This window comes from Choloepus didactylus, chromosome 6, assembly GCF_015220235.1.
Source record: "Choloepus didactylus isolate mChoDid1 chromosome 6, mChoDid1.pri, whole genome shotgun sequence".
NCBI classification, from domain to species: Eukaryota; Metazoa; Chordata; class Mammalia; order Pilosa; family Megalonychidae; genus Choloepus; species Choloepus didactylus.
Genome location: NC_051312.1, coordinates 84,204,587 through 84,216,580, shown reverse-complemented (window position 1 = coordinate 84,216,580; position 11,994 = coordinate 84,204,587). Strand labels below are relative to the sequence as shown.

At 39.5% G+C, this 11,994-nt stretch overlaps 1 protein-coding gene across 1 annotated transcript; it reads left to right on the top strand.

Annotated features, from left to right (window-relative positions):
* The first annotated feature begins 9,683 nt into the window (after positions 1-9,683).
* On the top strand, positions 9,684-10,628 carry LOC119538008 (olfactory receptor 52R1-like). The gene has a single exon (XM_037840689.1). It carries the CDS (start codon positions 9,684-9,686, stop codon positions 10,626-10,628), a length of 945 nt encoding a protein of 314 aa, XP_037696617.1.
* The last annotated feature ends 1,366 nt before the right edge of the window (positions 10,629-11,994 follow it).

The following is an 11,994-nucleotide window of genomic DNA, read 5'->3' as shown; positions in this document are numbered from 1 at the left end:
GTGCTGTGTAAACTAGATCTCTGTTTGGTGCTGTGTAAACTAGGACCCCCTCCCTCACACCATACACAAAATTCAACAAAAAATGAACTTCCAGCAGTAAATATATGGAAGCACCATCAGGACCTTGTGTTAAGGCAATGGTTTCATAGACTTTACAACCAAAGCATGAGCATCAAAAGAATTATAGATAAACGGGACCACATCAAAATTTAAACTCTTGTTTCTCGAAGGACTTTATCATGAATGTAACACAACCTACCAAACAGGAGAAAATACTTGGAGACTACATAACCAATAAAGGATTAATGTCCAGAATATATAAAGAAATCTTTCAACTTAACAACAAAAGACAAACAACCCAATTTAAAAATGGGCAAAATACATTTCTCAAAAGAAGATACACAAATGGCCAGGAAGCACATGAAAAGATGCTCAACATCATTAGCCATCAGGGAAATGTAAATCAAAACCACAATGAAATACTGTCTCACACCCATTAGAATGGCTGCTCTTAAAAAAAAAAAAACAACAGAAAATAACAAGTGTTGGAGAGGAGGTGGAGAAATAGGAACAGCCGCTCATTGCTGGTCACATAGTAAAATTGTACAGCTGCTGTGGAAGACAGTTTGGCAGTTTCTCAAAAAGCTAAGTATAAAACGAGCATATGACCTGGGAATCCCACTACTGCATATTTACCCAAAAGATTTGAAAGCAAGAGCTCAAACAGATACTTGCACACTAATGTTCACAGCAGCATGATTCACATTTGTCAAAAGATAGAAACTAACTAAGTGTCCATCAACCGATGAATGGATAAATAAAATGTGTTATATATGTACAGTGGAATATTACTCAGCTGTAAAAAGGAATGAAGTTCTGAATGTGAAAACATGCATGAACCCTGAAGACATCATTTTTGAGTGAAATAAACCAGACACTAAAGGACAAATATTGTATGAGCTCACTGATTTGAAACAATTAGAATAAGCAAATTCGTAGAGACAGGAGCTAGAATATAGGTTACCACGTGATGGGGTGGGGTTACGGAATGGAAATTTAAGGTTTAAAATGTACAGGGGTCCTATTTGGAATGATGGAAATGTTTTGGTAATGGGAAATGGTGATGGTAGCACAACATAGTGAATGCGATTAACAGCACTGAAATACATACCTTAATATGATTAAAAGGGGAAATGTTAGATTGTATATATGGTAACAGACTAAAAATTTTTAAACATCCATGTAACTATACTACACAAACAGTGAGTACTAAATTAAACCATGGAGTTTATTTATTATAGTACAATTATAAAAATGTGCCATCATCAATTCTAAAAATGTTCCTCCCCAACTCAAGGTGTTGGTGATGGAATGGTATATGAAAATCCTGTATTTGATTCATGATTGTTCTGTAAACCCACATCTTCTCTAATAAAGAAATAAAAGGATTATGGCATTTAAGTAATTTTCTCTGGAAATTTTTAAGGTTTAATTTAATATAGTGGATAAGACTACAGTCTCTATACTCAGCCAGAGATAAAATTCTAGTTTTGTATGTCTATGCTGTAAAAACCTAATCTCTGAGCCTTGGTTTCTTTACCTGTAAAATGATGGTGTTGGTGCCTCACTCATTGGGCTGTTGTAGAAAATAAATAATTATATGGTTTAAATACCCTTAGAACACAACCTCGTATGTAGTAACTACTCGACAAGTTGCACCTCTTCAATGGGGAAGCTAAAACTCTAAACCTAGTCTTCCTTTGTAGGTCATCTTTTCTCAATATTTTAAAGCTTGAGGCTCTATATTTTATCCGTGGTACTTCAAAATTCCAAAATTCTATTTCTCTATATACTTTTTGTCAGTTGGCCATTTCTTTTTCTTGCTGTGTAGAATTCCACTGTCTAAACATAGCAAAATTTGCTTTTACTATTATCCTATGGACAAATTTTTGTGTGCTTCCACATTTGGGCTGCTATGAATACAGCTGCTATGAATATTCTTGGACTTTTTTGTGGAAATATATGTTTGTTTTATTACATGACTACAGCCAGAAGTAGAATTTCTTGGTAAAAGGTATGTTTCTCATTATGAGAAAATGCCAAATGATTCCTGATGTGGCCATCCTATTTCTATTTCCAAGAAGTTATGAGTGCTCCAAATGTCCAACATTCTTGTCAATACTTAGTGTTGTCAGTGTCTTTAATTCTAGTTTCTCTGGTGTGTTTGTATTGGTATCCCACTGTGGTTTGAATTCTCATTTCCCTAATGACTAATGATGTGACCACCTTTTCATGTGTTTATTGGCCATTCAGCTCTCTTCCATTGTAAAGTACCTGTTTAAATCATTGGCTTAAATTTTTAATGAGCTGTTAGCTTTTCTAACAATGATTGTGGAACTTTGTGGGCTATATACATTGCATATATTTTTTCCCTCTGTGGATTGCTTTTTTCACTTTTGCATGGTACCTTTACAAGTAGTTTTGTTTCTTGGGTTTTTAAATTTTTATATAGTTCAACAGTTGATTTTTCTTTTTCTAGTTAATGCCTTTTATTTCCTATCTAAGAAATTGTTGCCTTCTGCAAGTTCATGCACATATAATTCTTCTTTTCCTTTAGAGCGATACAGTTTTAGCTTTTAAATTTTGATGTAAGTTCCATGTCAAATAAAGTCTTTACACTGAAGTAGGGCCTGAGTTTCATTCTAATTTTCACATAAATATTCACTTTTTCTGACACCTTAAAGACACCCTGGATGCCTCTGTTGAAAATCAATTAATTATACATTTTTGGTTCTCTTTCTGATTTCTCTATCATTTTTCAGTAACACATTTGTCTAGACTTACATAAATACAAGACCACTCCCAAAGTATGTGGGAAACTGGGAAAATAAGTTTTGTAAGGCCCCTGTCTAGATTAAACAACTAAATTATAAATGTATTTAATAATTCTTGGGTCCATGTGAGGAATGATTATTTACAAATGAAGACTTAGAATAATGGACAGATTTTTATCCCATCAGTGCACATGAATATTCTTGACTATCTGCAGTTCTGGGCCTTCACTAAATTGCTGGCCTCAGCAGGGCTCTCCCTGCAATCCTCTGGCCCCTGGCTCTGTACAAGAAGAGCATGGACATGAAATTTCCCCAGTAACCAGATCTGATTTCCTTGGTTGATTGTTGTAAAGAGGAGGTGCAGAGAACCATGAGGAGAGCCCTGTGATTATGTGAGTAAGAAGAACTGAAGCAGGTAAAACCCTATCTTGCACTTCCACAAAGGAAGTGCACCACCTCAAAAAGGAGGTGGTTTGATATTCAAAATCATTGCTGGAAATTCTGCGTCACTTCCTAAGGAGATGGAGAAAGCCATAAAAGTTCTTTACCACAACTTAGGGAAATGAGTCTGAACAATACTTACCAGGGATAGCAGTTTTCATAGTTTTCTATCATCATATCCCTGTACAATTAAAGAGAGAAGGTTGGGGGGAGAGAGACAGAGACAGAAAGAGAGAGAGAGAGATTGATTTATGGGATTTTGTGAAAGCCCAAGTGAGTTTGAGTGTTATAAACTTACAGCAGCACCAATCTGAGTTTGCATTATTGTTTCTAGTAGTTGCTCAGTGGTACAGGGGTAGCTGCAGACAGGGTCACTTTGAAAGGTAGCTTTGAAGGAAAAATAGTCATTGAAGTTACTGACATGAGTGTGGTTGAAATAATAGAATACCAGGAGTAGGTTTCATAAAAAAGGACTTTAAGAAAAAAGAAAAAGAGGGATTTTGAAAAAAATTAGATAGATAGATAGATAGATAGATAGATAGATAGATAGATAGATAGATATTAAAGGAGTTGGTGATGTAGAATAACATGTCTGGAAGCAGTAAAAGACTAGGAACATTGAAAGCTGCAGTTAGGGAGTGAGATGCTGAAGAATTCAGAGACAGCAGCTCTGAGCTGTCGCATGGTCCAGGCCATGCCTGTGGGTGACTGACAGGGGTACTGCTGAGAAAAGGTCAACAGATGTCAGGATTTTTGGTACATGGAAGTTTCACAGGGTTCTCATGTCAATATCCTCAGCAACCTTTTCTTCAATCAAAACTTCCTTTCCAGACATCCTTTGCTGCCCCTGTCCTCACAACCTATAAAAAGTAACACTCAGACTGGTGTGCCTACAAGTTAATGTAACTAACCATAACTGGTCTCAACACTGCACAGAAGTCTTTGTACCTTCTAGTGGAGACTAGAGTTCAGAGCAGGACTGTGAGTCATTTGCCCAAGTCCTCGCTGCATTCTGCAGAGTTACCAGCTTTTGAAAGACACAAATGAGGAGAGGCCTATAGGAGGGTTGGTGAGGAAAAGGTTGACTTTCCTGCTTCAAAGATTCAGCAGGACTCCTTGAAAAGCTTGAAAAGTGGTTTGTTTGTCCTGGCAAGCAACTTCCACAAGACCCTGGGTTTCATACCTTCTTAGAGGATACACTGGCATTTGGAACTCCAGAGGAGACAGGAGAGATGAGGACATTCAGGCCTTTCCTCTAGAAGTCAATATTTTGTTTGGGGAGAAAAACACTCATTGGAAAAAATGAAATGACACTTTGTTCTGATTCCAATATACCGAGCACTTCACCATGGTAGAAAGAAAGAAACAGATACAGAGGAAATACTTGTAACTGAAAATGAACCCTTAATTACAATGTCAGCCTGACCAGGAAAATAATAAACCTTGAATATTCCCTAGAAACCTGAAATCCCTAGAAAGAAATTGTATCCCTGACTTTTGTTATGTTGATGTGAAGGTGTATCATGACCTTTGTGAAGATGAAAACCCTGACCTGCAATGGACAGATTTCAAGGTTACTTGGAAGCTTTTGATGTTATTTTTTTTCTTTTAAGCACATACTGGGTTTTGTATTTTTTGAGGCATGGCCCCTCAAGTGTGACTGAATTTCACTCTTTACAAATAAATCTTTTCTTGTTGTTTTAAATGTTTCTTTCCCAAATCTATCTTTGAACTCATACACTGGGGAGTGCTGAGAGAAAATAACTAACACAGTACAGCAGGGCCCTATATAGGAATAGAGAGAGAGGAAAGAGGAAGCTCTGAGTAGGCTCTGACTGTTCAGACTGAGTGAAGAGGGTCTTCTAGACTCAGAGTTTGAAAAATGACTATGGCAGGACCACCTTCTGGAAGCCCTTTTCTCACTCCAGATAATAAACCCAGAAGTGGGGGCCATCAGAGCCAGTGCCACCTGAGTACACTCTGAGGCACCAACAGGCTGTCAGTGTCTCATCAGACCCACACTCCTTGTACATACATGCTCATCTGTACAGACACTGATATGTATTCTCACACTATCAGGTATGTAGCGAAGCACTTGCAGAATGATGATATTGCACTAAATATTCATACTCTAATGCAAATGATTATTCATATATTTGTACATATGCACAAACTTATACACAAATACACATCCACTCCCAGTCAAACCCAGACATATCTTCTACACAAATAGAGCAATATACCTCTCATATACACAAAACAGCATTGACACAACACACTTTCACATTGCACAAAAATATACCTTCAATTGTAAATGCACATACTCTGAATGACAAAATATTCATACATACAGATAAATTCACACTCCTGCAATGACCCAAAGTGCACAGTCTCACCCAGGCATTCAAATTGCCTGTCTATGCTTTGGGCATACAGAGGAGAGAGGAGAGTTGCGGGTTAACACTCCAGCTGTAGTTTGCAGTCTCAGAGGAGAGCTGTGTCAGTGTGAGGCAGTGGGCTCAGGAGGAGGGAGGGGACTAATGCTTGGGGGAAGGGAAAGGACAAATTCAGTCCTTTAAATAGGCCCCAAGCTCAGGTCTCTGTCAAAGGCTGAATCCCAGGAGCCACTGAGAGCTGCTTACACGCCTAGGTTGGTCAAGAACAGAACAGAAGTTACAGGTGAGTGTTTCCCTGTGTCCCAGGCATCTCTGCCGTTGCTATAAAGCAGCAGGACTCAGAGGCTGGAAGAAGCCAAAAGGGAAGGAAAAGCACTGTGCAGAATGGCACAACTCACCAGGGCTCTATGCTCAGAGATCCTTGATGACTGAGCTTCAGTCTGAGATGGGAGAAGATTCAACTGCCCTCCTGGGAGACCCTACAAAGGCGGGAAGTCTGCCTCCCTACATCACCCCTGCACAAAAGAGCTACCATCTGAATGCTTCCCTGCTCCATCGTTATTGCTCTGTACCTTAGTGTTAAGCATCCCAAAGTGAGAGACCAGAAACTAAATTTCTCAGAAGTTATCCCTTAGCAAGATCTCAGTCCATCTTAACCTTTATCCTTCCACTGGCTTGAACAATACAGCTGAACTGATGGACAGAACTGTTTCCATATGATAGGTGAAATAATCGAAGCCAAGCAGAGCCAGTGAGTACCATTGCTGGATTCAAACTCAAGGCTCACAGATCAAAACTGAGCTCCACTCACTGTGAGAATATAGTTCTTATAACCACATTTCATGTACAAACACTGTAGTGAGTTCCCACAAGTCACATTTTATTTTAAGGTACAGAAAAATAGAATCTGAAGTTCAGGGTGTGGTAACTCTAGCTCCAATATTTGAAAAGCATATTATAAAATTTCAGCACTCAGTATTCAGCATACTTACAAGAGTTCCAGTCAGTGAAAAAGTCAAAGAACATAATTAGTACCAGGGAGGGGGAGGAAACAGTGTTTGGCCAGGAGAGCGTTTACCCTGTTCTTTCATTTCCTATTCTGTGGGGAAGATACATTTCCATAATTCAACCCAAAAGCAAGCTGATAACCTGTGCTTTCCCCCAGTAAGGCTGCAGAAAACCTCACACTGGACATAAGTGATTGAAAATGGGCCCACACCCAGCACACTCCATGTGACTGGTATCCTCATCTCTGCCCGTCCCTGTTGACCTAATATGGCTGTGAGGGGAAAAAGAACAGAGGATTCTGAGACTGAGGTCACCAGATTTCATGGGCAACATGTCAGAGAGCAGAGAGGGGAGAGGGCACCTGTCAGGAGCCCCCATCTTCCTCTTCAGAGTTGAGTCCCAAATTAGCACTGCTCCTCCATTATCCACGCAAGGGAGAAAACTGAGAGCATAAAGTCAGAGCAGGCAGCATGGAATGATTACCTTGAGAGGCAGCTCTGACACGGGGGAGTTCAGCCTGCGGAGAGGCCCTGGGAGATTCTGGGGTACAGACAGGGGGGAGCAGAGACTGGCTGTTGAAGGGAGCTGCAGAATATGGTTAGCCAAACCTGGTTTAGAAAAGAGTCTCCACCTTTAAAAGAAGGTGTGACAGATGAGTCTTCCTTTTACATTCATGGACAGAATCTGATAAAGATATCAACCCAGGAAAAGCAGTACTTCCTGAGAAATACCAAAGGCTGAACTCTATGGAGACTCTTCTAGAACCATCCAGTCTGTGAAAGAGGGGAGCATAAGATCAAGAGGCAGGGGTCCTAGGTTCAAATGCATACCTGGCTCTGATATAGTATATATATGTGCAACTCCGCTTCTTATTGGACTTTGTCACAGTGAGGCAACCAGCTCTGCTCTACCCAACCAGAGGCAGCAGAGTGTACGACAGAGAGCACGGCTGTGTGGAGTCCTGCGCTCTGACACTGATTTATTATGTGACCTTAGCCGAACCACTTAACTAGTCTGAGGTTATTTTTCTCATGGTAAAATGAGGATATAGAGGTTTTGTGGGAATTAAAAACAATTTTTAAAATGTTACAGTGTGTCATCAAGGAAAATAGTGATGCCATTCAGAATTAATCAGAAATTATTAGAGATTTTGAGAAATGTTATCCTTAGCTGTGATCTCCACCAGTGCCTGATGCAGGAATGGGATGGTCTAAGTGTGTTCTTCCAGGTGCCCCTGAGCCTCTGGAACTGTGTATCCACAAGTGGAGGGGACACAGGAGGCAAAAGTCAGGTAGAAAGGAAGACTCTAGCACATACAGTGTATTTAAGACCCTTTGGGAAGACCAGCCCAGGCAGAAGAGGATAAAACAGACCCCTAGGATCCAGATATTTTGTGTTCCTAAATTTTCTCCATACCCTGGATATTAGTATTTGTTTGGAATCATCCAGGTGGAATGGTACTGTGGAAAAAGCTTCTGCTTTACAGCAAGATTGATAAAGTCTAGGCCCCATTTCTCTCATACCATGAGAATTAATTATAAACCAAGAAGTAACATTTCTAGGGAAAATCAGGAAGAGGGTAGAGATCTTGAAGAAAGCTTCTTTGGGAAATATTGGGTCTAGTTGAATGAAACATTTGCCTGTCACCAGAGTTGATTTGGTAAAGGGAATTTGAAAGGATACTCTTTTTTCCTTGATGTTTCCTAGATCCTCTTCTCTGGAGGAAGAACTACAGCTTCCAAGCAAATGCACAGCACTACTGGGATTAATAGTGGAAAGATGCTGGTAAGACCCATATGAGCTGTGATGCCATCAACTCTGAGAGAGGTCGTGGTCACCAGGGGACCAGATGCTGGGATCAGTACATGTCAGGCAAGTAGGGGCAAAGGGACATTTCCGAAGTCACTCACTGGCCAGCAGGGCAACCTCTAGGAGGAGAAATTGGCATACATCTTTTATGGGCATGAAAACAAAGTGATATCAGAAAGGCTACCCAAATTTTTACATACAATTTTTTTAACATACAATCAGCTAATGGGTCCATTGCCAGTGAAAAATACCATTTGCTTGTTAATTCCATCAGCAAATGACTACTGAGCTCTTACTCTGTGCCAAGCACAAAGGTGCTAGAGAAAGTGCAGGTTTCTGGATGGACCTCTTGAAAATTTATTATCGAGGACAGGAGTTGGAAAACTATTCAGATATAACTAAATCCAGCTTTCAGCATAATTTTGTAAAATAAAGTCTTACTGGAATACAGTCACACTTATGCATTTATATATTGTCTGAGGCTGAGTTTTTGCACTAGAATGATGGAAAATGCTGCAAAAGAGATTGTGGGCCCAAAAAGCTTAAAACATTTTTACAGAAAACTTTTGCTGACTCCATGATCTATGAAGTGCTTCACACTAAAAACAATAGGTCTAATTATAGTTATTCAATGGTCAGTCAGTATCTTAGAGTCTAACCTTTGTAGTAAACTATCAGAGTCTAGGCTAAACCCAACATTATTGCATAAATTGCAATAAGCCTTTAATCCAGTGTTTTCCAAACCTGCTTCTTACCCTGCAAAGTTATAGAAGTTAAGTGGCTTAAACAGAAGGCTGAAAAGAAGGACCTACACGAAAGGGTTGAACAGATCAGTTCTTAGTTCTAAAGCATAAAAGGCAAACATTATTGTGATGTTATTTGTCAAAATAGTTTTTTTAGCTGATTCTCTTTCAAGAAAAATACTGAATCTAAAAAAATTAAACTGTAACTTATATGTTATGATCCCATTTTTGAATGACATAAATATGAATAAAGCCTAAAGGGTAGCATTTTTTCATGTTGAAAAATTGAATTAAAATCATTGAAATTATTCCAACTTACAATTAAACTGGATTGCCACATTACTCAATTGTCCTATCCAAAACACTTCTAATTAATAATAAATGATTGCTCTCATTGTTATCACCTGCAGATAGTAGTACATCCCAACAGAGAACAAACTAGCCAACCTAAGATGCTGGCTTCCAGGAACAGCTCTTCTCATCCTGTGTCCTTTGTTCTGCTTGGAATCCCAGGACTTGAGAGTTCCCAGTTCTGGATTGCCTTTCCATTCTGTGCCATGTATGCTGTCGCTGTTCTGGGCAATACCGCTCTCCTTCATATAATCCGGACTGACCTCACACTCCATGAGCCCATGTACCTCTTTCTGGCCATGCTGGCTGTCACTGACCTGGTCCTCTCCTCCTCCACCCAACCTAAAATCCTGGCCATACTCTGGTTTCATGCTCATGAGATTGGCTACCATGCCTGCCTCACCCAGGTGTCTTCACCCAGGTGCCTCACCCAGGTGTTCTTCATCCACACCAAGGCTATGGCCTTGGACCGCTATGTGGCTATCTGCTTCCCACTACGCCACTCGAGTATCCTGACCCCAACTGCCGTGAGCAAACTGGGGGCAGTTGTGATGCTAAGAGGGGTGGTGTGGGTGAGCCCCTTCTGCTTCATGGTCTCCAGAATGCCCTTCTGCCAGAGCCGGGTCATTCCTCAATCATACTGTGAGCACATGGCTGTGCTGAAGCTGGTGTGTGCTGATACCAGAGTAAATCGTGGATATGGGCTCTTTGTGGCCTTCTCTGTGGTTGGTTTTGATATAATTGTCATCAGTATATCCTATGTCATGATCTTGAGAGCTGTGCTGCAGTTGCCCTTGGGTGAAGCCCGGCTCAAGACTTTTGGCACATGTGCTTCCCATATCTGTGTTATCTTAGCTTTGTATATCCCAGCCCTCTTTACTTTCCTCACCCACCGCTTTGGCCATCATGTGCCCCAAGTGGTACACATCATGTTTGCTAATGTCTATCTTCTGGTTCCTCCCATGCTCAACCCCATCATCTATGGAGTTAGAACCAAACAGATCCGGGATAGGGTTATACGGGGATGTTGTGGAAAGGACCCCTGAGCCAAGGCTCACAGAATCACCATCACACTAATCACCCCACCATCCTGAGGATATTAATGGGAAACATGCCAAACTATCACATATCACTATAAATTCATCTCTGTGAACAAGTGACCCAGAAGTCAACAAGCTTCCTGAAGCCAGAGGAACAATTTTCAGGACACACAGAACAGGAGAGAGGTCAGTGGCCCAGATACTCTGATGCAGAGATATGTGATAGATAATAAAAACTAAGTTGACCTGCATTCCTCATCACAATTCCACAGGTGATTAAGGTTAAAAGAGTTTTATTTTCACTGTAGGCAAAAGTTGGTACAACATTGTTTAAATGAATTTAGATATTTGCATCAAAGTAATTAAAGAGTACATACACATTTCCTAATCAGAAAATCACTATAGAAATAGAGTTTGAAGAACAAAAACATGTAAAAGTATAGTAAAATAATTCTTTGTAATCATAAAAACAGGAAAACATTCAAATGCTGATCTATATGAAAGCAGATATAGCAATGCAAAGTTGAGTATTAGGTGTCATTTGACTATTCTATTTGTAACAGGTATCTAAAGATGTAGATGTGTATCTAACCATGATAAACTATTAAACAGAAAAAAGAAAGGCAAGTACCTATAATGTTTGATGTTAATTTTAAAGAGGATTATATATACATAGAAAAAATTGGGAAATATCTAAATGCAAATAATAGTTACCAAGGGTAGTGAGATTTGTGACATTTTCATTTCTTTTTCACATTTGTGTATTTTTAAAAATTGTCCTCAGTTAAGGAAGTTTCATTTTAGGACAAGAAAAATGATTAAAACAACAAAAATGCATAGAAGAGGTTAATTCAGTGCCAAAGCCCAGGCAAGTGGAGTGGGCAATCTGAGAGGTTGAGAGACTCTGGAATAGATTAAGTTCCAAAAGTGCTTGAAAGCCTAGATGAAAAAATTGCTGCCAGAATGACAACTTCTTGACACTCTAACCCATGAGGAGTAGGTGAGCTGAAATGTTGGTTTCTCATCTCCAAACTGTGTTGATTCAGCAAGGGAAATGAAATTCAGAATGAATGAAGAGGATTTGGGGAATAAATAAGGAAAGGTCTCTTCTGAAGATAACTATATTCTATGGTGAAGATGATGGAGAAGTCCCTAGATATTTTAGCGTTTGTTGACATTTACTTTGCTTTTAAATTAAAAATCATAGGTGTTTTTAAAATCATGATTCCTTTAGAATCATTGCATTTGAGTCATCTTCATTCACCACTCTTCCTGTAAGTCAATAGTGTAGAAGGTTCTAGAACTCAAGCTCTTAGGTTACTTAAACCATCATCAGATGAAGATGTTTTAAGAGGAATCAGGAACATGTTTG